Source organism: Sinocyclocheilus rhinocerous, unplaced genomic scaffold (assembly GCF_001515625.1).
Source record: "Sinocyclocheilus rhinocerous isolate Xijiao unplaced genomic scaffold, SAMN03320098_v1.1 scaffold826, whole genome shotgun sequence".
Lineage (NCBI taxonomy): Eukaryota > Metazoa > Chordata > Actinopteri > Cypriniformes > Cyprinidae > Sinocyclocheilus > Sinocyclocheilus rhinocerous.
Window position 1 is genome coordinate 218325 of NW_015631742.1, and position 27942 is coordinate 246266.

A 27942-nucleotide genomic window follows, 5' to 3' on the forward strand; every position below is an offset into this window, starting at 1 on the left:
TTTTTTAATGTAATGTAATTTACCAGAAGTAGCCGTTAAAGCATTATTGGATTTATATAATCATGGAATGAAGGCACCTTACCCAAAGATTGGAAAAGTGCAATAGTGATACCAGTAGTGAAACCAGGTAAAGATGCATCAAAATCTAATAGTTATAGGCCAATTGCTCTTACATCTACATTATGCAAGGTGGATGCTCTGATATTATTTGAAAATGATGTTAAAAAAGCTCTAATAATGAAAGAATTTCTTGTTGCTGTTTTCTTTGACATTGAAAAGGCATATGACACTTTATGGAGGGAGGGACTGTTAATTAAGTTAAATAAAATCGGAATGGGGAGAATGTATAATTGGATATTCGATTTTTTGTTTGAGTGTACATTCTAGGTAAGAATAGGTGAAGAAATGTCAGCATCATATGATATCCTGAATGGGACTCCACAAGGAAGTGTAATCAGTCCAATTTTATTTAATGTAATGATTAATGATATATTTGAAAGAGTTAAACCAAGCATTGGGAAGGCATTATATGCAGATGATGGTGCAGTATGGATTTAGGAAAGGAATTTAGGAAATGTAGTTAAAGGAATACAAGAATCAATAAATGAAGTTGAAAGGTGGTCAGTAGATTGGGGATTGAAGTTTTCAGTATCAAAGACTCAATATATGGTTTTTACAAAGAAAAAGAAAAAGGAACAAATTACTCTGAAATTATATGAACAATTGTTAGAAAGAGTGACAGAGTTCAAATATCTTGGATTAATCTTTGATGAAAAATTAACTTGGAAGAGACATATTAAGAAAATTGAAAACAAATGCAAAGGAGTAATAAATTGCATGACTTCAATAGCCAAGTATGAATGGGGAGCAAGGAAAAGTGCACTGTTACATGTATATCAAGCCTTAATACGGTCTAGTATAGACCATGGGTGTGCAGTGTATGGTGCTGCAGCAAAATCAGAATTAAAGGAACTGGACAACATACAGTGCAGAGCACTTAGAATCTGCTGTGGAGCAATAAGGTCAACCCCTCGATGCCATCAGGGTCGAAATGGGGGAGATGCCATTAGATTTGAGAAGAGAAAAGCTTGCGATGATGTATTGGGTTAATTTACAGGGTAGTGCGCATCATATGACCCCTTTAAATGTAGTAAATATGAAGATCAGCTTAACCGTCTTTTTTAGCAATATAAGGAACAGACCAGTGAGTGTCGTGGACCTTCTGGGAAAGGGTTTGAGTGATAGTCAGATGTTTAAGGTGTTTTTTTTCTTCTTCAGTACAGACTCATCACCCATGTGCGCAAGATATACAGTAGGTGGCGGTAATACTCCTAAGGAGTGAACGGCCATTGAACAAAAAGAAGAAGAAAAAGGAAATGCCCGCCCACCCCCCTCACAGCGAGAGAGGGGGGTTAAACCACATTAGAAACGGATCTGTCCCGAGCAGAAAAACATTACTGAGAAGCGATCTCCTGCTGGAAGTGCTAAAAAGATCTGCTCCATATCATCCCTGAATAATTCAAAGATATCCGACAATGGAAGATGGCAGGGAAACAGCTGCGATGAGAGAGCAAAAAAGGAAGGATCGACAAATAGGTTGGCTAATTATTATTTAATATCACTTGTTTGGATATAACTTACGCTGCGTTCAGTTGACATAAAACGCGTAAGCCATACTAAATGTCTATGTATACTGCCTTTAATAAGATTAAAACTGCTTTTAAAAAGATAAATACATTGGAAGCACGTCCATGCTCCCCATTTTTATCTTCTTCAGGGTCTGTTGTTATTATTGATAGTGCAGCATGGGTGTGTCTTTATGCCCTCTGTGCCAAACTGGGCAACAACAGGTGCTCATACCCCAACATTAAAATCAGTCCTGCAGCACTATACAGTCCAAGCACTTCTGTCTTCGTCAAAACAATAACCTGATATTTTGTTGTTTATTTTATTATTTCATTCATTATTTTTGTTGTTTGTTCATGGTCTGAACTGATCTCGCAATATAATAAAGGTATAATGATTAAAAAAAAATATGACGTGTTATGGTGTGATATAGTATAGTGTAGTATTGTATGGTATAGTGTGTTATCATAGTATCCTATAGGATGATGTGAGGTGGTTTAGTAAAAGTAGTAAAAAAATGCATCTTCGTTGCATATAAATGTCTAGACAACATTTGGAGCTACTTTATGTCATCTTTATGCAAAACTGAACATTATGTTGGGGAACACTTGGTCTTTATTTTGGAGTAATCAAAATATAACTTTATTTATACTGTATTAAAGACAAGCATAATGCTTAAATAGATCAACATTAAATCCTGTGTAAAAGCATGGTGTTTCTGATCATGTGGCTGGTGGTCAAAGATCTCGGCCTTAATGCAAATGTTACGAGGTCAGTGCAAAGCAGGGATGATTTAATCATTCTACAATTACTGTGATCATTGTCCTGCTCAATAATCATATCCAGCATTCAATCTTACTTTGCTCTGACTGTCGCAGCAGTTAATGTAATTTGCTCTGGATGGATCTGCTCAAGGAAATGTCTTATCCCTTATTTGGGCTTATGGGCTCGTAGACTAAGGGTTTTAGGCCACACATACAGTAGCCTCTTACAGTTACATTTCTCTATAGATCGGTGGTGTCACACAATTGATGATACTGAAGGTAGGTAGATTTAAAAGCATAGCAATAGCAGTTTTGTTTGTTAATTAATTAATTAATTAATTTTTTATTGTAGGGAAGCATTCATTTGCTATGTGTGGCTTATCGATGTGGTTGAATGGCTATAATGCATGCTCTTCAGCTTGAAGCTAAAAGGTTGTGTTTTTGCATCTTTGAACTCATTTAACCCAACGTTTTTATGAGCTGTGTTAGGTTAATGTGCATTTGTGTGTGACTTTTTGTGTGTGTGTGCATTTGTGTATCTTTTTTATTGTATAGTAATATAATGAAAGTTTATGCATATGCACATTTGCTTTGCCTTACAGCCTTGGAGAATACAGACAGTGACATTGGCTTGTGTGGTTGGATCCTGGTGATTTTCTCCATCCTGCTCACATTGCTGACCCTGCCTCTCTCCATATGGATGTGCATTAAGGTATTTAGTGGTGGTCTTCCTTTCATTTGTGGATGTCATACAGCTTGTGGTCAAGTATTGTGAACAGGAATGGCCCAGCAAAACCCACACCTTTTCCTTTAAATCTTTGTATAACGGGGTTCTAAAATCAGTCATTTGCTACAAGTGATTTTAGGCATCACAGTATTATGATGCACTGCATGTTCATTTTAAGATTTGCTAAAGATTACATGTTAAGTTTTTATAATTACAATGTTATTAAATTATTAATGTTATTAAAGCTCAACTTAAGTGAGCGTTAGATGACTGCAAAGGTCATCTAAATGTAAAAATAGTGGAAATAAGCATATACAATTAAATATTTAGTACTGACCAATATATATCTGTTATCAACTGATACTGATAAATTAAAGAAATAATTCAACCAATATGACACTTATAAATTGTGCATCCCTAAAAATTGTCTAGTTATACTCGGCTCTAAAATTATGAATTAGCTGGGAATTGCTTTTCATAAGGGCAAACTCTACAACATGATTTTACAATCCTATTTTGGAAATCAAAATGACAATTCATTGGTCAAAAGGTGTGGGTATATTTAAGTTGTGTTGATCATTCCTGTATCTGTCAATCAAATTTTTGCCACATTTTTTTGACACCAGATAGGACTGTTTATCATGGGAAGTCCTATAATCTTTATCTTTATCATCTTTATGATTATAAGAATAATGATGAACGCATGATAAAGGTTGCCATGCAACATCTAAATTACATACTTAGGGGCAGTTTTACCTTCTGCTGTTTTAAACTGCTGTAATTTAGCCCTTTTTCTAAAAATACCCTTTGTTCCTACAGATAGTGAAGGAATACGAAAGGGCGATTATCTTTCGTCTGGGACGCATTTTACGAGGAGGAGCCAAAGGACCAGGTAAAAGAAAAAAAATCTATATCATTTGATTTGATCATTCTGATTTAATCAGTGCTAGCGGTTTAAGCATTTCATGTGATAACGATCATGTTCCTGCTCTCTGTAATCAGTGATCACACTTGTGCTGTTTTTTTTATGTGTTTGTGTGGTTAATTGTGACACTTCTTGCAGTCTGCTTGTTTGCGTTTGTGCTGTGGCCGTCCACCACAATGATGGCTTGTCACAAGGCTAAAAAAAATAAAACCGCTTGTGTTTTAGAGAAACAGAAGTGATCTGTTTTGCATTTCCGCTGACCTGAATAAACAATTCTTATTTTCAGTATCATATACTAGCATTCATTTGAGGATGATATAAATACACAAAAACACACATTAAATCCTTTTACCTCGCTATATATATATGAGTATATTCAGGAAATATTTCCCAGTAATCACATGTGCTTTCCTGAGGCGTCTGTAAAAGATCATATTACCTGGAAAGCGTAAAGTTTTATTTCAATAGTTTTTTACAAGGGCACATAATGTTCTTGCATAGTCTTTACAGTTAGATAGTAATAGCTATATAAAAAGGTATTAACGTCTGAGATTGTAATGTCAGATTAGTCACACACCTCATAACGTGTTCTGTACTCTAGCCTTCTAAGCCATAAAAGTCATTTGACTCGATGTCTAATAATCCATTTTGTTTGTGGCCCTGTTGCCATGATGTCACGTTTCATTGAGGATTCTGGATCAGGTTCCATGCAATGCTGTGGTCGCCACGGTGATTATGTGATTTTCATGAAGGTTGATCTTGGTGACTGGTTATATTTCAATGTTTGGTAACTTATTCCTCAAACACTCTCTTCTTCCTCTTCTTTTTTGCTTTTCTTTATCTTCTTTTTCTCTTATCTTCTTATTCTTAAATTTCAGCAGATTAATTCAGTTCAGACCACTTAATAAATGGGTTCCTTCAAAATATGCTTTTTTTTTTTTACATAATTTCAGTCTAAATGTAAGGTCACATGTATTGTTGCTCAGCGAAATTTCACAGGCAAAATCATTTCAGTAGGAATCCGTGTGATCGGGAGTTTCATCTGAGGGTGAAAAAATTCCCCACACAGATTTCACTCATGTTCAAGTTGGTAACACAAATTTGCCGCATTTGCAAACAGAAGGCTTTTTAGTTTGATAGTGTGTGAGATGTCATTCATACATTGCTACACTGGACAATGGATCTTTTTTGCTTGTGAAATCTCGCTGAAATTTCGCTAATGTCACTTCACCTTTAGATGTGCTACCTTTGAAGAGATTTCATATCAAAGTTTGAAAATGTCCTATTAACTTGCATTGTTAAACTGTTTTGCATTCAATGTGTAACCAACAATGATTGACAGAAATATTTGCACACTGTGGTTGCAGTGGGTCTTTTCTCATGCATTTTTTTGCTTACTGAATTGTGACGGTTCTTAAATGAAAAAGGCGGCACAATGTTGAATCCTGTGCACATGCAAAAAAAAAAAAAAAAACTGATGAAGTGTATGATTCATGCAAAACCTAAGCTTACCTAAAACAAAACAATTGTTTTGCTGCTTTAGCGAACACTGACATTTTCTTTCGAAAATTCAAATCTGTATAGCCAAAGTTATTGTTAAGTTAAGGTTAATGACACTACGCAGTGGCTGTGCTTGTGTTGGTGTCTCTGCTGTGTATTGGTCTGTGCTGTGTTTGGGAATATGAATCCGCAGGGCTTTCCCTCCAGCAATGAACTTGAGGGTAGTGTCTATTATTAGCATTAGTCCACCGACTTTATCCCCCTTATGTCCTGAAAGTCAACAGAGGCTTTTCACTGTGAGCTTTCTATATCAAAATCTTTTCAGTAGTACTTTTTGAGGCAATAAATTCGCTCTTGATGGCTAGATGTCATTTATACTAAATAGGTCTGAAAAGAAAGCTTTATTCCTTGGTCCTCTTTGAGGCTACAGGGGTCTGCAAACAATCTGCAGTGGGCTCCTCCTCCATGGCTTTATTTAAGGGTGGAACGTGAGTAGAATTTTCCACAGTAGAGTATACAAACCTCTGAACAGACTGACAAATCCTGATGACCACTTTAAAGAAAAACTCCCTGTTTTGTTTAGAAACTGCAGGGATGACAAATGAAACATTGACTACTACTAAAGCTCAAGCACACACATACAGACCTACTTGTCTTCCTCGTCACATATTGACAAACTGTTCTTATTGAACTGTTCTTTTTTTTATGCTCTTTATTTAAAAGATTAAAAAATATATTTGTACTAATTAACTATATATATATATATATATATATATATATATATACTTATGTTTTTAAGAAATTAATGCTTTTATTCATGCATTAAATTCATCAAAAGCAACAAAAGATTTTACATTGATACAAAAAATGTATATTTCAAATGTATATTTTGAATTTTAAAAAAAACGTTCTATTCATTTTTTATTCTTTTTAAAAAATTTTTTATATATATTAAATTCTAATAATGCGTCATAAATTTAGTGTTTTTTATTTTATCTAATTTTAATCAAATACATGAATTCTTGTTGAACATAAGAGACTTCTTTAAAAAATATTAAAATCATAATAATATATTTTATTTTATGCAACTATTTTACAAAAAACATTTGTAGTATTGGCTTATTTCGTTTTTTATCATTCACCAAAAAACATTACTGTACTGTAAAGCATCAAAGCAGATGTCAGTGCAATCATTCATTATACTCGTGAATGCAGTCAGCTGAGTCCAGTTGGCGGTGAGAATGGAATTTGGTAGATTGCCAGTTGTGCACTCATTGAAGATCAGCCCTGTTTCTGAGAGTTAATGATTATGATGCTCTGAGTGTCTGCTGCTGTTAAATCTTTTGTTGTGTGTGTGTGTGTTGTCTCACACAGGTCTTTTCTTCATCTTGCCGTGCACGGACAGCTTTATCAATGTGGATATGCGCACCATCACCTTTGATATCCCCCCTCAGGAGGTGAGATCACACACACAAAACACTAATCCTCAACTTCTGCCTCTGTTTTATCACATGAACAGCATCAGTATTATTACAGTGTTAATACATTTACCACACAGTTTAATGTTCAGTGACTATAAGCAAATCATTTATGATGACATTCTAAAAAGTGCAAACAGGTGGTTGGAGTTTTTGGGGAGCTGAAATTATGTTTGCAGTTCCATTTTGTACCACTATTGCTGCAGAAATTACATACTTTACCTTTAAAGATAATCGTCTTTAAAAGTATTGAATTTTTTTTTTTTGAGAGAAGTTGCTCACCGAGGCTGCATTTATTTGTTCAAAAATACAGTAAAAACTGTTATATTGTGAAATGTTATTTTAATTTAAAATAAATGTTTTCTGTTTTAATATATTTTAAAATATAATTTATGCCTGTGACAGCAAAGCTGAATTTTCAGCAGCCAGTCTTCAGTGTCATATGTTTCTTCAGAATTCTGAAATGCTGAATTGGTGCTTAATTATTATCAAGTATTAGTGGTGCTCACTTTTTAATAAAGGTTCTTATTATTATCAATTTTGAAAATATTCTTAATATTTTTGTGGAAGCTGTTATACATCAAGATTCTTTGATTAATAGAAAGTTCAAAAGAAAAGCATTTATTAGGAATAGAAATCTTTTGTAACATTATAAATGACTTTACTGTCACTCATGATCAGTTTAATGCATCCTTTCCGATTAAAAGTATTAATTTCTCTCTTTTTTTTTGTTTTTAAAACTTGCTTAGCCCAAACATTTTAATGGTAGTGTATGGTTTCCACAAACATATTAAGCAGCACAACTGTTTTCAACATTGTTAAGTGTAAGAAATGTTTCAAAGTACTGATATGCACCAAATCAGGATATAAGAATGATTTTTGAAGGATCATGCGGCACTAAAGACTGGAGTAATGGCTGCTTAAAATTCAGCTTTGCCATCACAGGAATAATTAAAATTCAAATAGAAAACAGTTATTATTTATAGTTTTTGGTCAAATAAATGCAGACCTTGTGAGCATGAGAGGCATCTTTCAAAAACATTAAAACAATCTTAATTATACCAAAATTCCCGTTAGCATAGTTTTGTGGTTGTGGTATCCCAGAATAGCACCCAGATGATGTTTTTGATTAAATAGTCTGTGTGCATTCATCCTCACAGGTGCTGACAAAGGACTCTGTGACAGTGAGTGTAGATGGTGTAGTCTACTACCGTGTACAAAACGCAACGCTGGCAGTAGCCAACATCACAAATGCTGATGCAGCCACTCGTCTGTTGGCACAGACCACCCTGAGGAACGTGCTGGGTACAAAGAACCTGGCAGAGATCCTGTCTGACCGGGAGGAAATCGCCCACAGTATGCAGGTAACACACTACACAACACATACAAACATTACAATACAAAACAAGAGTTAAACTTTTAAAGGAATAGATCACCCAAAAATAAAAAATAGAGCTTATTGTCTAATTGAATTGGTTTGGACTAGACCTGATTCAAGCAGACATTCCACAACTTCAGGCAGTGCATTCACCGTATCTCAGCCGAGACGCTGACTTATCCAGCTCGACTGCACTGCTAGCACCTTCCTCAGTTCGCACGTGGCCCGCCGTTCGCTCATTCCATCTGACATCCTTTAAAAATCTATGGGGGACATTCTTCATGACAGGCACACTTGGCACAGTGCTTCATTCATGAGGAGCATGAGGAATCTCTGAGAAGAAGTGTTTAGACTCGACTGTTTTTTTCTTTAGTCCACTCTAGATGATGCCACAGATGACTGGGGTATTAAAGTGGAACGTGTGGAGATTAAGGACGTCAAACTGCCCCAGCAGCTCCAGAGGGCCATGGCGGCTGAGGCTGAAGCAACCAGAGAGGCCAGAGCTAAGGTAACATGCTTTTGATATTTAGTAAGCGGCGCTATTACGCATTTCACATGGAAAGTTGTTAGACAATCATAACAGATGTCTTTTATTTAAAAGTAAACAGATTAATTTAGAAAGAGGATGGAAAATTATTACACAAAACCAAATCAGGACTGTTTTTAATGCCTTGCCTAACATTATAAGTGGACTTAAAGGGTAAAATTTGAATTATCTAGTGCAAAAACTTGCATTACAAATGTCCAAATACTTTTTAAAAACACTATTTGTAATCTTAGAAAGACTTGTAAAATGTACACATTTTGCAAAAGTAATATAAAATATTTTATTATTAATTAAGAAATAAAAATGATGGAAAATAATATATAATTCACATATAAATATAATGTTTGTGTGTGGTTACTATGTATAAATTACCATTTAAAAGTTTGGGATAAGTTTTAAGTTTTTATAAGTTTTTAAAATAAATGTATACTTTTATTGAGCAAAGACACATTCAGTTGATCAAAAATGACAATAAAGACATTTATAACATTAATGTCGTTAATGTTGAAATAAATGCTCTGTTGAACTTTATACTTTTTAAAATGTATCACAGCTTCCACAACAATATTAAGCAGCACAACTGTTTCCAACATTGACAATAGTAAGGAATGTTTCTTGAGCACCAAATCAACATATTAGAATGATTTTTGAAGGATCATGTGACACCGAAGACTGGAGTAATGGCTGCTGAAAATTCAGCTCTGCCATCACAGGAATTGATTCCATATTAAAATATATTAAAAAAGAATTTTTTTTATTAATATTTCAGAATATTACAGTTTGTATTGTATTTTTTATCACATAAATGCAGCCTTGGTGAGCTTAAGAGACATATATATATATATATATATAGGTCAGAACACTAAAAGTCTGGTGCATTATTTATCCTTGTTACACACACACACACACACACACACACAAGGATACTCTTGGATAATGTTAATTATGTGGACGGATGATTAGATTTATATTTGATAAGATTTTGCTGGCAAACACATATTAATCATCCTCTCATGTACATGCATGTACATACTGTAGACCAAATTATTGGAATGTGTGGGAGCTGAATGCAAACGTTCTCTGCTCTGAGGCAAGACCACCGCAATACTCTCATAGGAAGCGGAAGTGACAACTCCTTTCCTATTTCTGTGTGTATTTCCCACTAATTTGTCTGTTTATTTATGTGAGAGCCTGTATTTTTACATTTCCAGCTGTATGCCTGGTTAACCTCTTCCCTGTGCAGTTGAATTGACCTCCTTAAAAATGTTCATGAGAGCACATGCCCTCAGAAGAACATGGGAAAGGAAGTTTTAATGATTTTATTTTTGGTGCACAATTATTCTTCCATGCTTAGTTCAGATACAAAAAGAATGTTTTCTTCAAATCAATGCCCCAGCCTACATCAGCCACACAGAGAGAAGTGGGAAACCACTGTCCACTGGAGAAAGCAATATTATGGATAGAGGATGGAAAGAGGAAAAGTTATTTTTTAATTTTAATTTAATAAATTTATGCATTTAGCAGACGCTTTTATCCAAAGTGACTTATAGTGCATTCAGGCTATACATTTTTTTACCAGTATGTAAAAGTGTCTTAATAATGGATTTGTTTCTTATAAACACACAGCTTTTCACTTCACAAGAGGTTAATTATTGGGGTGGAGTCATGTGGATTATTGTGATGTTTTTATCAGCTGTTTGGACTCTCATTCTGATGGCACCCTTTCACTGCAGTGGATCCACTGGTGAGCAAGTAATACTAAATTACTCCAAATCTGTTCCAATGAAGAAACAAACTCATCTACATCTTGGATGGCCTGAGGAGGAGTACATTTTCAGAAAATGTTTATTTTTAGGTGAACAGTTGCTTCGAAGGAACGATGAGATAACTCGCAGTATGACTTCAGGGTAAAGAGTGGGCGTCAATTTGAAACTAGGTTAAGGGGTGGAAGTTTTGTGCGGTATACAATGTTTGCTAAATCGAGACCACATGCTTTTTTTTTTTCCACACCGCCTCTCTGCTGTCTGTAGGTGATAGCCGCTGAGGGAGAAATGAATGCGTCACGAGCACTGAAGGAGGCATCTCTGGTGATCGCAGAGTCCCCCTCTGCTTTGCAGCTGCGCTACCTCCAGACCCTTAACACCATCGCAGCCGAGAAGAACTCCACCATCATTTTCCCTCTGCCCATTGACATGATGCAGTCCTTCATGAAGCACTGAACTAAGAGCCACATGAAGTAACCTACACACACGCACACATACATACATACAGATGCATCCATGCAGTAATGAACAGACGGACGTTATATAACATGCACTCATGTGAGTATACCCGGTGCAGCCGGGTCCAGAAGTCTGAGACCACATTGAATTCTGGTATTCATTGTTGGAAAACTTAAATCTAAGAAACATCATTACGTGAAATGAAGAAGAAATATTTGAGGTTGTGTTTGCAAGTCACTAATTAAAAAAGAGAAAATTGGTGATCAAATTGGTGATCATGTGACTTTGTACAGATGGTCAGATGTTCAAGATGCTCTTTGGATCATCTCAAATCATGCTGGAGAACATGAGCATCAAGTTTAACACAAATGTGTGGAGTTCATGCAGCTTGAGTGCTGCTGTTGTTAACATGAAATACAGGTAAATCCTGAAACCCATGTACATTTTTTAAATTTAACCACTCAAATTGATATTCTAGTAGTATACTATATTAGAAACATGCAAAATAGAAATGTTTTCACTAGTGGTCTCACTTTTGGACCCTACTGTACATACACCACATACACACTCAGCCATTTTCTGATGTGTGACCTGTAGATGTTCCTAGTAAAGACCTGTTCGCTCTGTCTGAAGGAAATCTGATACAACCAAACAATATTAAAGTCATAAAATATTTGCTAAATAAGATTCCAATTTTAAATAATTTCCTGCCCTTGAACAAAAAAATCACATTGTTGCCTTTTCAACTTTTTTTCGTACTTATCATACCAAAATTTGGACTTACAAATTGAGAGCTTTTTGGAACATCTCCTGGTCATATGAGTGCATGTGTGTGTTTCAGGCGCATGTAACCTAACCTTGATTGTCAAATAGATAATAAACCGTCTAAAGGAATATTTAGATAGTATCAGGTGTCAAAACATGGAACTGAGAGCAGTGCTTAATGTGCCTACCAGTTTTTCTTGCTTTCTTAAACCTTTATTAATGTTGACTGTCAATATAAAAGCCTTATGCCATATCCATTTCAATTAATATTTATAGCTTTACATGATGGTTGATTTTTAAAACCACAATGCATTTATTCATCCATTTAATGTCACATTAATATTTTATCACTTGATTTATAAATTCTTCTATCTTACTATTTTATCTACCAGACATTTACATACATGTAATGTAATATTTTACATCAGATTGCAGCTGAAAACAAATTAAGGCTATAGAGGTCAATGTTTGTGCTTTTAAAGACTATTTGCTGCTTCAAATATCAGAGGATGGAATTACAGACTTGTCAAAAGATGTGAAATTACTGTCAGTGCTGCTTAGGACTGTTTAAGATTTCAACAACATTTCCAAATATTTGTATTTTCATCATGTATCAGTCTATTATAGTTCTATATGTAATTGTTTATTCTGTCATTTAACTGAATATCACATCTGTTGTTTTGTCCAACCCACTTTTATGTACATTGTAATACTTTTTTTGTTTGAATATCATATAATTTTGATGTGTGACTGTCCCATTCCCTTTAGTAAATCATAATGTGTAATATAATCTTTCTCATGACGTATAAGTACATTTACCTCATTATATTCCCAGACTGCTATTAATATGATGCATAAATCAGTCTTTGAAGAACACTCTGGAAACCTTTCGGGGTTGTGGTTCTTTATTGTATAAGTAGGAAAACTGGCAAATTGTTATTTTATTTTTTATTTCAGGTATAGATGGATTTGCGAAAGCAGAGGTATCTGGAATAGCCCTTATGAATAAGTTGCTATATGAGTCTTCAGCAAATATCAAAGGCAACTCACCTCTGCACTATAAGTTATAGCATTTTAGCTGATCTTCAGGCAGTTGATTGACCCATATGTTAACAGTTATCTAAACCAGCCCCTAGAAATAAACAGCAGACCTTCCGCTGCGCATCCATTCAGTCTTACCATTGCATATGTAAGAATAATACGGCCTCTGCTTCTCTAGGCCTCTAACAAGACATGCTCCTTTAAAACTCCAGTAATGGATTTAATAGTCTTAAAAATAATAATAATAATAATTGTCTTTGTTCACACGGACCATGGCTGTGTTTGGAATGAGTACTAGCTTACTAACTGGATACTGCTCAGTATGTACAGTATACTGCCTAATTAAAAATAGCAAGTGAAATAGGTATTACTTCACAATAAGAGTTTTAAACCATATTTTACATTGTTGTCACACAATACACATTAAATGATAGCCATTTTCAATTTATTAAGTTGTTTTGCATTTTTAAGCCAGTTTTGTGTTAACATTTGGCAGTCTGATTTAGCAATCAGTCATTAAAAATCGTGGTTGATATATCATATTGATATTACCACCTGAATGCTCAAGTGCGTTATAGTACTATATACTACTATAGTTTTTTATTGATATGTTGAATTTTCTTTTATATTTTCAGTTTTCATTTTAGTAATTGTGTTATGTGCTTTTGTAATTTTTATTCTTTGCTGTTGTTTTTATTTATTTGTAATTTATTTTTATTTTAGTTTGAGTTATTTCCAGTTCATTTTTGTGCTTCAACTTCAACTTTCTTTCAGTTAGTTGCCAAAGCAACATTTCTGATTTTCATTTAGTTTAAGTTCTTCATCCATTATTTATATTTTATTTTAGCTTTATTTACATTTACAACTATTTATTTTTAGTTAACAACAATTGTGGAACACTTTGGGATGAAATGTTCAACAGAGCATGCTATGTCGTATACTGCACATTTTGGCAAATGTAGAAGGTTATCTAGGTATTTCATGTATATAAATATATACTGTATACACACTATAATACACTTACAGAACAGTATGAGTAGTATGCTAGTATTCTAGTCAGCACACAGCCAATCACTGAACTCCTGAGTGTCAGATGGAATAGCGACAAGGTGGAAATGCCTCATATCTTTGGTGGCATCATAAGCATTGCTTATCATAAAAATATTAATTCAAAACACTAAAGTATTATTTATAGTAAAACTCTTGATACTGGTCACATTAAAAAGATTTCTAGAAAAAGATACCTGACTGATTTTGACAAAGATATCCCTTCAGCAACATAAGGTGTGCAGACCAAGCACAACAATCTAAAAGCTTTACAAGAGTAAAAACTGTTGAGCACAGAACGAAAACACTTAAATACAGAAGTAAAAAGGAGTTAAATGAATGGAGTTGCCGTATGGTGACTGAAGCTAAGGGCAGTAAAGTGCTCTTTTTAAAAATTGCCTTTTGATACTGACCCAGGACCAGCTTTGGTTTTTGAATCCATGATTAAACCTTCATAAGCATCAAATTGGCATCTTATATGAATCTAAGGGCAACTTTGATCAACTTGCAGTAAGGTAGTGGGGTTTAAAGGTCAGGGGTGACAGCTCAAAGTTCAGATCTCCAGCTCCGCCATGGCCCGCTCCAGGGGGTCAGTGCTCCAGTAGTCGTGGTCCCAGCCCAGGAACCAGCCTGTGAATGTGGGCGGCTCAAAGCCTTGTTTAATCTTCACGATGGGTGTACGTGGGTCACGGGTGGCTGGGTCCGTCTCAATGTATCGGGCAGCTGGAGAGAGCGAAAAGGAAGTTTAATATGGGATTCATAAAAGGACACGTTATAAAGTGTTTTGGGATTTCAAAATATGCTCATGTTTCTATCTTCCTTTCTATCTTGCAAACATTATCGCCACCTACTGGACTGTAGCATGGACCACAGACAATATTAACTGAAAAAATCTGTCATGACATGCATTAACAGATTCCAAATAAATGCTGTTCTTTTGAATTTTCTATTCAGCAAAGAATTATGAAAAAAGTGTATGTTGGTTTCCACAAAAATATTAAACAGCTAAACTCTTTTCAACCGATCATATTATTAATTTCCTTGAGCACCAAAACAGCATATTAGAATGATTTTATAAATGAAAATATGTTTTGGTTGTCTAGTATATAAGTGGCACCCAGTTACCATTTTGGAACAAAATTTTTAAAAAATCGAACAAAAAATTTTTTGTTTTGTTTTGTTCTGTTTTATCCTAAATAAATATTGTCAGTTTTGTCAAAAATAAATATTAAAAATCACTTGGATAAACAAGAGTTGCATTGTGGGATACAGTATTCCATGCAATGATCTGTTGTGTACTTCACATGAGGAATGTAGTAGGTAATTTGAGCGTTCTACACAAAGAAAAAAAATTGCATACTGAGTAGTATGGTAATACACTGTTTACTCTAGTATGGTAAACAGTAGTATGGTAAAACTTACTGTTTTATACTTTATGCAGTGAATTATAATTAGAAGTATAAAGTGTTTTAAGGTGCCTTACCTGAAGTCATTGCCTCAGTCTTCTCCTCATCATGAGCTTCATTACCAATCCAAACAAACACCTGCAAAACACATCAACATTCCTTACAATTCTCTGTGACGCATTATTAATTTATTAAACATCAGTTGCATGTCACTGCATTAATAAAAGAGTCATGCAAGACAAGTATGGTACAAAATTTAACTGAACTACCTTAACAATAACTCTGCACATATAGAAATTTAATGATTAACCAACTATTTGGAAATTTTATTGAACCCAGAAGGGTTCAAGGTTTGGCCGGTTAGCTTCTGCATCCCTACCGGTCGATGCTGTAACTACACAATTATGCAGACAAAAAGCATGTTTCTCCATTACTGATATAATAACATTTGAAAACAGTTTCCAGGTCACATGCTTCCATTGATATGAATGGGAATATACAGCTCTCCCTTTATAAATGAGATCTCCTTGATTGCAACACTATGTAAAGTAGAACAATCCTGTTAAAGTAGTCAGTTTACCTGATCCCAGGTGTCCAGGATCATGACATCATCTGTAGCCAGGTCTTCTTGGGTCATCTCTCCAGGAACTTCTTCAATCTGCATGGATATCAATGCATCCATAATGAATGGCTCTTGATCATACTACACTGACAATATACTTGCTGTATTTAAATCAGGGCAGGCAAAAAATCTGGGTGTGTTACTCACAATGAAACGCCCAGTTTTGTTTGAGCAGGCGAACAGTTGTGGTGGGTGGGCATTCATCTTGTCCTTTAGCCTGGCGGACGTGCGGTAATCAGCCTTTCCTCCCAGAGCGTCCCAGAAACTACCTGCAGTGTGATGCATACATGCATATTCACATGAGCTTAATTATGAGAATCACTTAAAAAAAATAAAAAATAACAATAAGTCATAAATGCGTATAATATATATAGTAATAAAAAATGGTCACACATGAATCAAATATGTTTATTAAATGAAAATCAAAAATTAAATGAAATCATTAAATGATTAATTTCTTTTGTTTTATTTTTCATTCATCTTAAAAGGAGTAGTTTACCCAAAAATTTAAATACTGTCACATAAGCTATATGAACCACTATTATGATGCTTCTCACTCTTTTTGTGGTCTTTTTTAAAACTTCTGGGTGAAATATTATTTTGAAAATTTCAGATGAGTCCTCACCATCCTCTCCTCCTTCACCCAGCTCGGAGGACGACACTCCAAGGATATCACAGAGCTGCTGTGCCCCACGTTTCTCCGTATCACTGGCTCCTCGTCCCACCCATATGAACGACGCAGCTGGGGATTCAGCAAATATCAAAGGCAACTCACCTCTGCACTATAAGTTATAGCATTTTAGCTGATCTTCAGGCAGTTGATTGACCCATATGTTAACAGTTATCTAAACCAGCCCCTAGAAATAAACAGCAGACCTTCCGCTGCGCATCCATTCAGTCTTACCATTGCATATGTAAGAATAATAAGGCCTCTGCTTCTCTAGGCCTCTAACAAGACATGCTCCTTTAAAACTCCAGTAATGGATTTAATAGTCTTAAAAATAATAATAATAATAATTGTCTTTGTTCACACGGACCATGGCTGTGTTTGGAATGAGTACTAGCTTACTAACTGGATACTGCTCAGTATGTACAGTATACTGCCTAATTAAAAATAGCAAGTGAAATAGGTATTACTTCACAATAAGAGTTTTAAACCATATTTTACATTGTTGTCACACAATACACATTAAATGATAGCCATTTTCAATTTATTAAGTTGTTTTGCATTTTTAAGCCAGTTTTGTGTTAACATTTGGCAGTCTGATTTAGCAATCAGTCATTAAAAATCGTGGTTGATATATCATATTGATATTACCACCTGAATGCTCAAGTGCGTTATAGTACTATATACTACTATAGTTTTTTATTGATATGTTGAATTTTCTTTTATATTTTCAGTTTTCATTTTAGTAATTGTGTTATGTGCTTTTGTAATTTTTATTCTTTGCTGTTGTTTTTATTTATTTGTAATTTATTTTTATTTTAGTTTGAGTTATTTCCAGTTCATTTTTGTGCTTCAACTTCAACTTTCTTTCAGTTAGTTGCCAAAGCAACATTTCTGATTTTCATTTAGTTTAAGTTCTTCATCCATTATTTATATTTTATTTTAGCTTTATTTACATTTACAACTATTTATTTTTAGTTAACAACAATTGTGGAACACTTTGGGATGAAATGTTCAACAGAGCATGCTATGTCGTATACTGCACATTTTGGCAAATGTAGAAGGTTATCTAGGTATTTCATGTATATAAATATATACTGTATACACACTATAATACACTTACAGAACAGTATGAGTAGTATGCTAGTATTCTAGTCAGCACACAGCCAATCACTGAACTCCTGAGTGTCAGATGGAATAGCGACAAGGTGGAAATGCCTCATATCTTTGGTGGCATCATAAGCATTGCTTATCATAAAAATATTAATTCAAAACACTAAAGTATTATTTATAGTAAAACTCTTGATACTGGTCACATTAAAAAGATTTCTAGAAAAAGATACCTGACTGATTTTGACAAAGATATCCCTTCAGCAACATAAGGTGTGCAGACCAAGCACAACAATCTAAAAGCTTTACAAGAGTAAAAACTGTTGAGCACAGAACGAAAACACTTAAATACAGAAGTAAAAAGGAGTTAAATGAATGGAGTTGCCGTATGGTGACTGAAGCTAAGGGCAGTAAAGTGCTCTTTTTAAAAATTGCCTTTTGATACTGACCCAGGACCAGCTTTGGTTTTTGAATCCATGATTAAACCTTCATAAGCATCAAATTGGCATCTTATATGAATCTAAGGGCAACTTTGATCAACTTGCAGTAAGGTAGTGGGGTTTAAAGGTCAGGGGTGACAGCTCAAAGTTCAGATCTCCAGCTCCGCCATGGCCCGCTCCAGGGGGTCAGTGCTCCAGTAGTCGTGGTCCCAGCCCAGGAACCAGCCTGTGAATGTGGGCGGCTCAAAGCCTTGTTTAATCTTCACGATGGGTGTACGTGGGTCACGGGTGGCTGGGTCCGTCTCAATGTATCGGGCAGCTGGAGAGAGCGAAAAGGAAGTTTAATATGGGATTCATAAAAGGACACGTTATAAAGTGTTTTGGGATTTCAAAATATGCTCATGTTTCTATCTTCCTTTCTATCTTGCAAACATTATCGCCACCTACTGGACTGTAGCATGGACCACAGACAATATTAACTGAAAAAATCTGTCATGACATGCATTAACAGATTCCAAATAAATGCTGTTCTTTTGAATTTTCTATTCAGCAAAGAATTATGAAAAAAGTGTATGTTGGTTTCCACAAAAATATTAAACAGCTAAACTCTTTTCAACCGATCATATTATTAATTTCCTTGAGCACCAAAACAGCATATTAGAATGATTTTATAAATGAAAATATGTTTTGGTTGTCTAGTATATAAGTGGCACCCAGTTACCATTTTGGAACAAAATTTTTAAAAAATCGAACAAAAAATTTTTTGTTTTGTTTTGTTCTGTTTTATCCTAAATAAATATTGTCAGTTTTGTCAAAAATAAATATTAAAAATCACTTGGATAAACAAGAGTTGCATTGTGGGATACAGTATTCCATGCAATGATCTGTTGTGTACTTCACATGAGGAATGTAGTAGGTAATTTGAGCGTTCTACACAAAGAAAAAAAATTGCATACTGAGTAGTATGGTAATACACTGTTTACTCTAGTATGGTAAACAGTAGTATGGTAAAACTTACTGTTTTATACTTTATGCAGTGAATTATAATTAGAAGTATAAAGTGTTTTAAGGTGCCTTACCTGAAGTCATTGCCTCAGTCTTCTCCTCATCATGAGCTTCATTACCAATCCAAACAAACACCTGCAAAACACATCAACATTCCTTACAATTCTCTGTGACGCATTATTAATTTATTAAACATCAGTTGCATGTCACTGCATTAATAAAAGAGTCATGCAAGACAAGTATGGTACAAAATTTAACTGAACTACCTTAACAATAACTCTGCACATATAGAAATTTAATGATTAACCAACTATTTGGAAATTTTATTGAACCCAGAAGGGTTCAAGGTTTGGCCGGTTAGCTTCTGCATCCCTACCGGTCGATGCTGTAACTACACAATTATGCAGACAAAAAGCATGTTTCTCCATTACTGATATAATAACATTTGAAAACAGTTTCCAGGTCACATGCTTCCATTGATATGAATGGGAATATACAGCTCTCCCTTTATAAATGAGATCTCCTTGATTGCAACACTATGTAAAGTAGAACAATCCTGTTAAAGTAGTCAGTTTACCTGATCCCAGGTGTCCAGGATCATGACATCATCTGTAGCCAGGTCTTCTTGGGTCATCTCTCCAGGAACTTCTTCAATCTGCATGGATATCAATGCATCCATAATGAATGGCTCTTGATCATACTACACTGACAATATACTTGCTGTATTTAAATCAGGGCAGGCAAAAAATCTGGGTGTGTTACTCACAATGAAACGCCCAGTTTTGTTTGAGCAGGCGAACAGTTGTGGTGGGTGGGCATTCATCTTGTCCTTTAGCCTGGCGGACGTGCGGTAATCAGCCTTTCCTCCCAGAGCGTCCCAGAAACTACCTGCAGTGTGATGCATACATGCATATTCACATGAGCTTAATTATGAGAATCACTTAAAAAAAATAAAAAATAACAATAAGTCATAAATGCGTATAATATATATAGTAATAAAAAATGGTCACACATGAATCAAATATGTTTATTAAATGAAAATCAAAAATTAAATGAAATCATTAAATGATTAATTTCTTTTGTTTTATTTTTCATTCATCTTAAAAGGAGTAGTTTACCCAAAAATTTAAATACTGTCACATAAGCTATATGAACCACTATTATGATGCTTCTCACTCTTTTTGTGGTCTTTTTTAAAACTTCTGGGTGAAATATTATTTTGAAAATTTCAGATGAGTCCTCACCATCCTCTCCTCCTTCACCCAGCTCGGAGGACGACACTCCAAGGATATCACAGAGCTGCTGTGCCCCACGTTTCTCCGTATCACAGGCTCCTCGTCCCACCCATATGAAAGATGCAGCCGGGGTCACCAAGACAAAGGCATCGTTGGAGTTCAGATTGGAGGACACGGCATCAACCTGGATACAACAACGGTTAAGATCAGCAAATATTTAGAGATTATTTAAAAGCTCCCACCAATAGTAAATATTAGATGCTGACCTCCACCGCTCGTGTGCACCCTGTGGAGTTTGAGCGCACTTGGAACAGCCGAGTCTCGGCTGGCGCAGTCTGACCGCCTTCCCTGGAGGTGCCGCCCTGGTGCACCACCATAGGCTTCCCTCCGAACAGACCCATGAGGTGAGCAGGTTCCTTACCCTGAACCACCCGCACCTGAAAAATACACAGCAAGTGCACATTAAACAGAGAAAACACGAAGTCATGCTTTCGCAAAACTATTACAATTCTGTAATTCTGATATGCAGTATATCAGACACAATGCAACATTGTCATTGGCTTTTCAAGAGTCTTTGGTTGAGGATGCATTTAATTCCACAGGGTGGCAGTGTGGAGCTCACTGTGAGGAACGTGCAGCTAACGCCAACGTTCCCAGCATCCTTTGTGGTCAGCGTGCAGTGTTGCCAGATTGGGCGGGTTCCCGCCCAATTGGGCGGTTTTGAATTTGATCTTTCACAGTTTTTGGGCGGTTTTTGGGAGGGTTTTTGGGAGCTTTTGGGCTGGAAATCATCCATCCAATCTGGCAACACTGCCAGCGTGATGACAGTGGGCTGTTCAACTCCAGGAGGAAGCAGAGATTTATCAATGGTAGCAGCTAAAGTGGTTATTTTTCTCCTCTTGCCCCCAAAACTTACATTTGGTCTTCCTATGCTGCTCTCTACTGAATTATACATTGTATTTACTGCAATGTTAATATTTGTTTTTTATGCTTCCATTAAACCTCTGATTTATTTTTCTTTACTGTAAACAATGCTGTAGTAAAGAAGATATACACTACTGTGCAAAAGTTTAGGGTATAAGAAATCTTTTATGCTCACAAAGACTGCATTTATTTGCATAGAAACAGTAAAAACAGAAATATTGTTTAAAAATATTAGAATTTATAACAACTATTTTACTATATTTTAAAATATTATTTATTTCTGTGATGGCAAAGCTGAATTTTCAGCAGTCATTACTCCAGTCTTCAGTGTCACATGATCCCTCAATAATTATTTTAATATGTGATTTGCAGTTGTGCCTTTTAATATTTTTGTGGAAACCTTTATACAGTTTTTTTTTTATTTGACGAATAAAAAGTACAGCATTTATTTGAAACATATTACAAATGTTTTTACTGTCACTTTTGATCAATTTAATGCATCCTTGCTGAATAAAAGTATTTAAAATATATATCTTATTGACCCCAAACGTCTGACCGATAGTGTACAATGGACCAAAACAGAGGTGATTCATTGGATGTTGTTTACTGCATTTTACACATCATCTACTTTAACATGCTGAATGTATTTTTTGTGTACCAGTTTAATGTGCATGACAGCATGCATAAATCCAGACAAAAAAATAAATAAATCACAGTATGAATCAATTTAAAAACAAAAATATTGTGAATGCATGATGGAGCATTTCTGTTAATGTTCACATGCTCACTCCCAAAAGTAATTTATGAATGCGTAAGACAGTTAGTTGCACAATGACGAAATATCAAAATGAAGACACAAGGACACAAGTACTTCAGTGGAGGCGTATACAGCGATAATACATGTCAGTGTACAGAGCCTTTACAAAAAAAGCTTAATAATCTTTATACATATTGATCATGCATACCGATTATGCAGAAACCAATGAAATCGGCTGAAGCCTTGATTCTTTTAGCTGTGCAAATTCAGTTAGATAATGGACATTATGCTGCTACACTCTGGAAAATGAAAAAGCATTCGAGGAACATGAGTAGGAATTTCCAAAAAGCAGAGGAATATCCTTTCAGATTTGTATCTGTTGTTCATGTAATGTTATGTAAGATCATTTTCATTTGTATAAATGTGTGGAGAAACATTCAGGCTCTATACAGGGACATGCAATCCTGAGATATGGATACCTGAGTGGTGAGGGGAGCACCAGTCATCTACAGCAGGATGTAGAATATGAATAATGGACAGGAAGGAAAGACATAGAGGTGGAAGTTCGTTTAACAGATGGAAAAAAAAAAATCAGGGAATGCCAATGCAACCAGCAATAATGACAAAATGTAGCTAAGCTATGAGAGGACACAGTATGAACCAGGAGCACCAGGAAGCTTGAACTTATTCAACATGAAATCAAAATTTGCCCTAATTACTTTATTTACCATGATTCATGATTGCACGTAATCCAACAACAACAAAAAAGTTAGTTTTTGTAATCTTTCATCAAAATTGTAAGGGCACATGAATTTTGTGCATGAATAAATTGATGAATCGTCAATTTTGGTTTCATGGTGACTTTACAGTTCTGCCCAAGGCCAATAAACTGATTACTAGTTTCATGTTATGGCAAATAACTGATAAACTGACAATATAAAAATTCTATACTATTTTGTCTAAACAAATTAACAACAAAAATGAAAAATCACTAAAAGAAATTAATTTAAAAATAATCAGTAATTTTAATTAGAATTAAAAGTGAATTTAGGCATCAATAGATTTTACAGCGTTATTAAATTATTAAGTGTTTTTAAAGATTACATTTAAGTGAGCATTAGGTGACAGCAAACTTATCTAATGAAGTCCTGCCCAACATTCTTTACACTGAATACTGTTTCATCATAAATATGCCACATCGCAGTTGTAAAATGGGTTGTGAATGCTGTTTCATGTTGACTTCAATTAAAATAGAAGAGAATAACAATTGTACTTTTAATGGAGGAGCCCCAAATGATAAATTCAGTATTACACATATGGATATGATTGTGATCAAGTGATCCATTGAGACTTATTCATTAGCATTACCTGCACAGGTCCACCTCCAAGCTCATCATCCAGCTGGGCAGCCAAGATGGCAGATGCCCCGATCTCATCTTGTGAGGAGTCCTTACCCTGCCTATAACAGACATCATATGCAAGTGAGGCATCATCGGACAGGATAAACGTATTGAACAGTTAAATCAAAACACATAGAATGTGCTCCTGTGATTATGTCAGATGAAGCTTTAGATTAACTGTGTGAGATGAGTCATACCAGATGTAAATGATGTGACCCTGTCTGCCTCCATGGCGGTAATTGTACAGGATAATGTAACTGTCTCCTCCATAGAATTGGCCATAAGTAGAGGGATCAGCTGGAACCTTGTCTGATCCTTCAATGCGCCAGATCTTAAGTATCAAGTGACGTAAAAATAAAAATATAATTACAGTACCCTCATTGTATTTGTATAAACAACATGTTGTTTAACTTCAGGCCAAGTTACATGCAGTGTGTGCTCATTTGCTGACCTGTTTCCCTCCGTTACCATCATCGATCATTCCATGTTGGGCAGCCATGGCTGGTGAATCATGCAGAGTTGAAGCATCGAACGGCACCTTCTCGATCTTAGCAATGCTGTTTGAGACATAAGCCACACCCAGACCTTCTGTCTGGTCCACATCACGCCAGTTTTTGAAGAATTGTTTGAATAGAGGCGTCTCGCCCATCTCCGGGAGAATCTGAACCTGTGTGTGCTTTGGGTAACCCATTTTCTTAATGAACTCATCTGCTGCCTTCATGGCAGCCTTTCTCTCTTCCACATTGGCATCTTTGCCTATAAAATGAACACTGGTGTGTCAAAAAAGAAGTCTAAAAAAAAGAAAAAAAGTTTTATTTTTGTTTTCTCTGTCAATATCATTTACCTTTCCAAACAAAGATCTTGCCATCTGATCCGTGATCCAGGATGAAACAGTCGCTTGATTCTAGTGCACTCTGGGAGAAGGGGTTCTCAGCGGCCACCAGGGCAATCGTCATGTCTCCACTGGCATCAGACACCTGAAGTACAGGAAAATGTCAATAAATTGAATATACTTATGGTCTATAATGGCTATTTATCCTATTTGCATGGTTTAAATCCAGTGGCTACCTTATAAAGTTTGGCCATCTTCCTGTTGGAGGCATCAGCCTTGATATCATCAGATGCTCCCTCAGGCAGGTCTGTTTTTTCTCCAAGAACCTGCCAGCAGGTAATTGGATCATGTATTTGGTGAATCTCTTGTCAATTTTGAAGTTAAAGCTTTCTGTCAGTCTTACCTCCAACATCTTCTCTCGTTCCACCCCTTCATCACACACATACACGCGAGCGCGTCCACTGCGTTCATTGTCACGAATGCCCTTCGCAAACTGAGTAGCTTTTAGCTTCTCAAAGCGGTTACTCTTTGAACCACACCACTGGTAGATCTCCTGTAAAAATACACAGAGTAAACAGTTACTTTTAAGTTTTTTACAATATCAATTCTCCCTCACTCTCTTCACATGATACTCACGTTGCCCACATCCAGGATGAAGCAGTCTCCCTGGTTAAAGCTCTCCCAGCTGACTGGCACTTCTGTTGCTCTGACAACACGCCGACCTTTGACCTGTAGCACGCGTTGCACTATAACTTCATTGGTGACCACATGCTTGAATCCAGATGCAACTCCACCTTTCTGGAAAACAAAATAAAACAAAACAAAACCAAAATGAAACGAAACACACACACACACACAAAAACAATAAAAGACAAAACAAAACAAAAAACGTCACTGAAGTTCATGTCTGGCAATATTACTATTTCATTCTTAACATTAACATTTAGTGGCAAAAACATAAGACATTCATATAACATAATAAATGTAATTCATGCAGTCAATGAAAAATTTGTTTAATCTTGGACATCCTTATTTGAATGAGTTACTTTAGAGTCACTTTCCATTTGTCCTGTCAACACTCGGGCCACTCACCATATACTGCAGCCCTTTCTTAAAATATCCCAGAAAAGCTTTGGACTCATGGCCTTGAACTTCGCGGTACTGGATGGGCTTTCCACCCAAATAGTCATCCATTTGCACTGTGAAAATGGCAGCCGCCCCACTTTCATCTTGCGTGCAGTAGTCACCTGCCAGTTGAGGGAAGAGCATCTATAAGAAATGTAGCTGATGCATTTGACATTTGAACCATCTAGCTTGTCTTGAAAATTAGGCAGAACATTTAGTACTAAAATAAATGTCAGAATCTCTTTAACACAGCATTGACCTATTACCTAGCCAGAAATGGAGGTCATACTGTAGGTTGCCAGAGCGTTGCTTGATAGTATTGAGGACCACGTAAGCATCACCGGTGTAGAACCCTCCATAGAGGTTCTCAGGAACTGCCACCAAATCAAACTTCTCAATTCTCCACACCTGGAGACCAGACTCCTTGCCTGCTCGCTCAAACTCGGGGTGGTACACCATGCTGTCTAGAGAAAAATACACAAACACATTATTTATTCAAATTGGCGCAAATGGTGAAAAACATTTTGCCTACATTTGTGAGAGATTTATAAAACTGTTTACTGAATTTCCTGAGTTTGCACACTTCTAAAGATCCAAATTTTGCAGATAAATTTTTGCAGATAATCCAAACATTGCAGATAAACAACTAAATAAATCCAACTGGACTATAAAAATCCAGTGGCTGGGAGTTTCCTTCTTTGGTGATGGACAATTGGGCTGGATGCAGGAAAAAGAAAGCACTGTGACTAATGCTGTTGGACTGACAGTGCCAACTGTGGACACAGCCTGACCGGATCATTCAGAACACCAGCCCTCGCAAACAGTCACCCGCCAGCACTTATTATGGCGAGGGCCTCTGAGAGGGTGACCGTGTCAGCTGAGCTTACCGCCCACTCGTAGGGTGGGGATATGGTGATGTTTAGGATGTCTTAGACATGAGTCATTCAGAAATGAGACGGTAGCATTGAAATTCTTTTTACTGACCACAAGACATTACTCAGAGAGAGAAAAAAAGTATCCATCCAAGAAGGGTGCAGTGTTTACCAAGCATCAATATGTACCAAACATCCATCAAAATTAACTCAGAAGTTCTGGTTTAGGATTTCTATACATTATGAAACACCAAACCACAGGAGGGCAAAAAATGTTTAGCACTGGAATCAATGACTACCAAAAAACTTTTTTTTTCTTTGTCAAAGAAAAGGAGGGATGAGGAGGACAGTGTAATGAGTTAATCACCAAAACAAATTCCTCGTATGTGTAAAAATACCAGGCAATAAAGCTCTTTCTGATTCTGATTCTCTGATATAAGTTCCTGGTCCAGTATAATGATCTGCCTAATAATGCATTATCAAAATTGTGACTGCTTCTTTGTAAAAGACAAAATACCGTTCAAGTTTGGAGTACATACGTTTTTTCCTTTTTGAAAAAAATACTTTTATTCTGCAAGAATGCATTAAATTGATCAAAAGTGACAGTAAAGACATTTATAATGTTACAAAAGTTTTAATTCACTAAAGAATTCTGAAAAACAACAACATGATTCATGGTTCAAAATATCAAAAATATCATACAGAAATGGGTGACTGCTCAATTAAAAATGCAACATTAACTACAATATTTATTGGAAATATCCAATATCAACCAATTAGAGATTAGAAAACATCTCTAACATAGGCTGATAACCGATATGGTACCGATATATTTCAATAATCATATCCATTAGGCACAATGTCTCTCATCATATATTCTGATATTATGATGATAAGGTCTTATTTATCTCTCTACTGTACACTCATGTAACACAAGACAATGTGCCAGGCCCGGCAATTAAGCACTGCAGTAGAACTGCATAAAATACAGTTGTCATCATGCATTCATTGACACTTCCTGTATTAGATCAAACCGCAATTAGGCACCACACACTCTAAAAAAAAAAGTTTCTTCAGCGGTTCTTTGGAGTGGTTAAGGTGCTATATAGCACCACTACCGTATAAAGAACCTGTTAAGCCCCTGTATGGTTCTTCAGCGGTTCTTTGGAGTTGATGAGGTGCTATATAGCACCACTACCGTAAAACCTGTAAGCCCCTGTATAGTTCTTTAAAGGTTCTTTAACTCTCTCTTAGTCTCTTAGTTTAGTATTCACTAAAGAATTCTGAAAAACAACAACATGATTCATGGTTCAAAATATCAAAAATATCATACATATCATAAAATATAAAAAATATTCCTAAGAATATTATGCAGCACAACGGCTTTCAACATAAGATAATTTAATTTCTTGTGTACCAAATCAGCATATTAGAATAATTTCTGAACGATCATGGGACACAGAAGACTAAAGTAATGGCTGCTGAAAATTTACATTTGCCATCACATAAAAAAAAAAAAGTATATAT

General features: G+C 35.7%; 3 protein-coding genes across 5 annotated transcripts in view; 1 reads left to right on the forward strand and 2 right to left on the reverse strand.

Annotated features, from left to right (window-relative positions):
* The first annotated feature begins 1362 nt into the window (after nucleotides 1-1362).
* On the forward strand, nucleotides 1363-12845 carry LOC107741953 (erythrocyte band 7 integral membrane protein-like). Of its 2 annotated transcripts, XM_016554767.1 has the most exons (8): nucleotides 1363-1596; nucleotides 2637-2669; nucleotides 2993-3102; nucleotides 3937-4009; nucleotides 6917-6999; nucleotides 8181-8384; nucleotides 8772-8906; nucleotides 10976-12845. In XM_016554767.1, the coding sequence occupies exons 1-8, from the start codon at nucleotides 1536-1538 to the stop codon at nucleotides 11162-11164; spliced, it is 888 nt and encodes a 295-aa protein (XP_016410253.1). In that variant the 5' UTR covers nucleotides 1363-1535; the 3' UTR covers nucleotides 11165-12845. The 2 variants fall into 2 exon arrangements, with proteins under 2 accessions (XP_016410253.1, XP_016410254.1); XM_016554768.1 differs by lacking the exon at nucleotides 2637-2669 and having other exon boundaries at nucleotides 1364-1596.
* Nucleotides 12846-14186: 1341 nt separating this feature from the next.
* On the reverse strand, nucleotides 14187-18303 carry LOC107741961 (gelsolin-like). Its single transcript, XM_016554782.1, has 6 exons — nucleotides 18275-18303; nucleotides 16674-16825; nucleotides 16196-16317; nucleotides 16007-16084; nucleotides 15504-15564; nucleotides 14187-14743 (listed from the first exon to the last, which is right to left on the reverse strand). Exons 1-6 carry the CDS (start codon nucleotides 18301-18303, stop codon nucleotides 14574-14576), a joined length of 612 nt encoding a protein of 203 aa, XP_016410268.1. The 3' UTR covers nucleotides 14187-14573.
* LOC107741952 (gelsolin-like) overlaps nucleotides 18028-27942 on the reverse strand; it is a 14171-nt gene continuing 4256 nt past the window's right edge. The window contains exons 2-17 of one of the 2 annotated variants that reach the window (XM_016554765.1): nucleotides 25810-26007; nucleotides 25511-25665; nucleotides 25055-25216; nucleotides 24822-24971; nucleotides 24655-24744; nucleotides 24431-24563; nucleotides 24038-24342; nucleotides 23784-23917; nucleotides 23555-23645; nucleotides 22666-22692; nucleotides 20772-20942; nucleotides 20515-20689; nucleotides 20037-20158; nucleotides 19848-19925; nucleotides 19345-19405; nucleotides 18028-18584 (exon numbers count right to left, since the gene is read on the reverse strand). In XM_016554765.1, the coding sequence (XP_016410251.1) occupies nucleotides 18415-18584; nucleotides 19345-19405; nucleotides 19848-19925; nucleotides 20037-20158; nucleotides 20515-20689; nucleotides 20772-20942; nucleotides 22666-22692; nucleotides 23555-23645; nucleotides 23784-23917; nucleotides 24038-24342; nucleotides 24431-24563; nucleotides 24655-24744; nucleotides 24822-24971; nucleotides 25055-25216; nucleotides 25511-25665; nucleotides 25810-26002 (2217 nt within the window). In that variant the 5' untranslated portion in view covers nucleotides 26003-26007 and the 3' untranslated portion in view covers nucleotides 18028-18414. The remainder of the gene's footprint in view (nucleotides 18585-19344; nucleotides 19406-19847; nucleotides 19926-20036; nucleotides 20159-20514; nucleotides 20690-20771; nucleotides 20943-22665; nucleotides 22693-23554; nucleotides 23646-23783; nucleotides 23918-24037; nucleotides 24343-24430; nucleotides 24564-24654; nucleotides 24745-24821; nucleotides 24972-25054; nucleotides 25217-25510; nucleotides 25666-25809; nucleotides 26008-27942) is intronic. The other variant, XM_016554766.1, reaches the window with a different exon arrangement.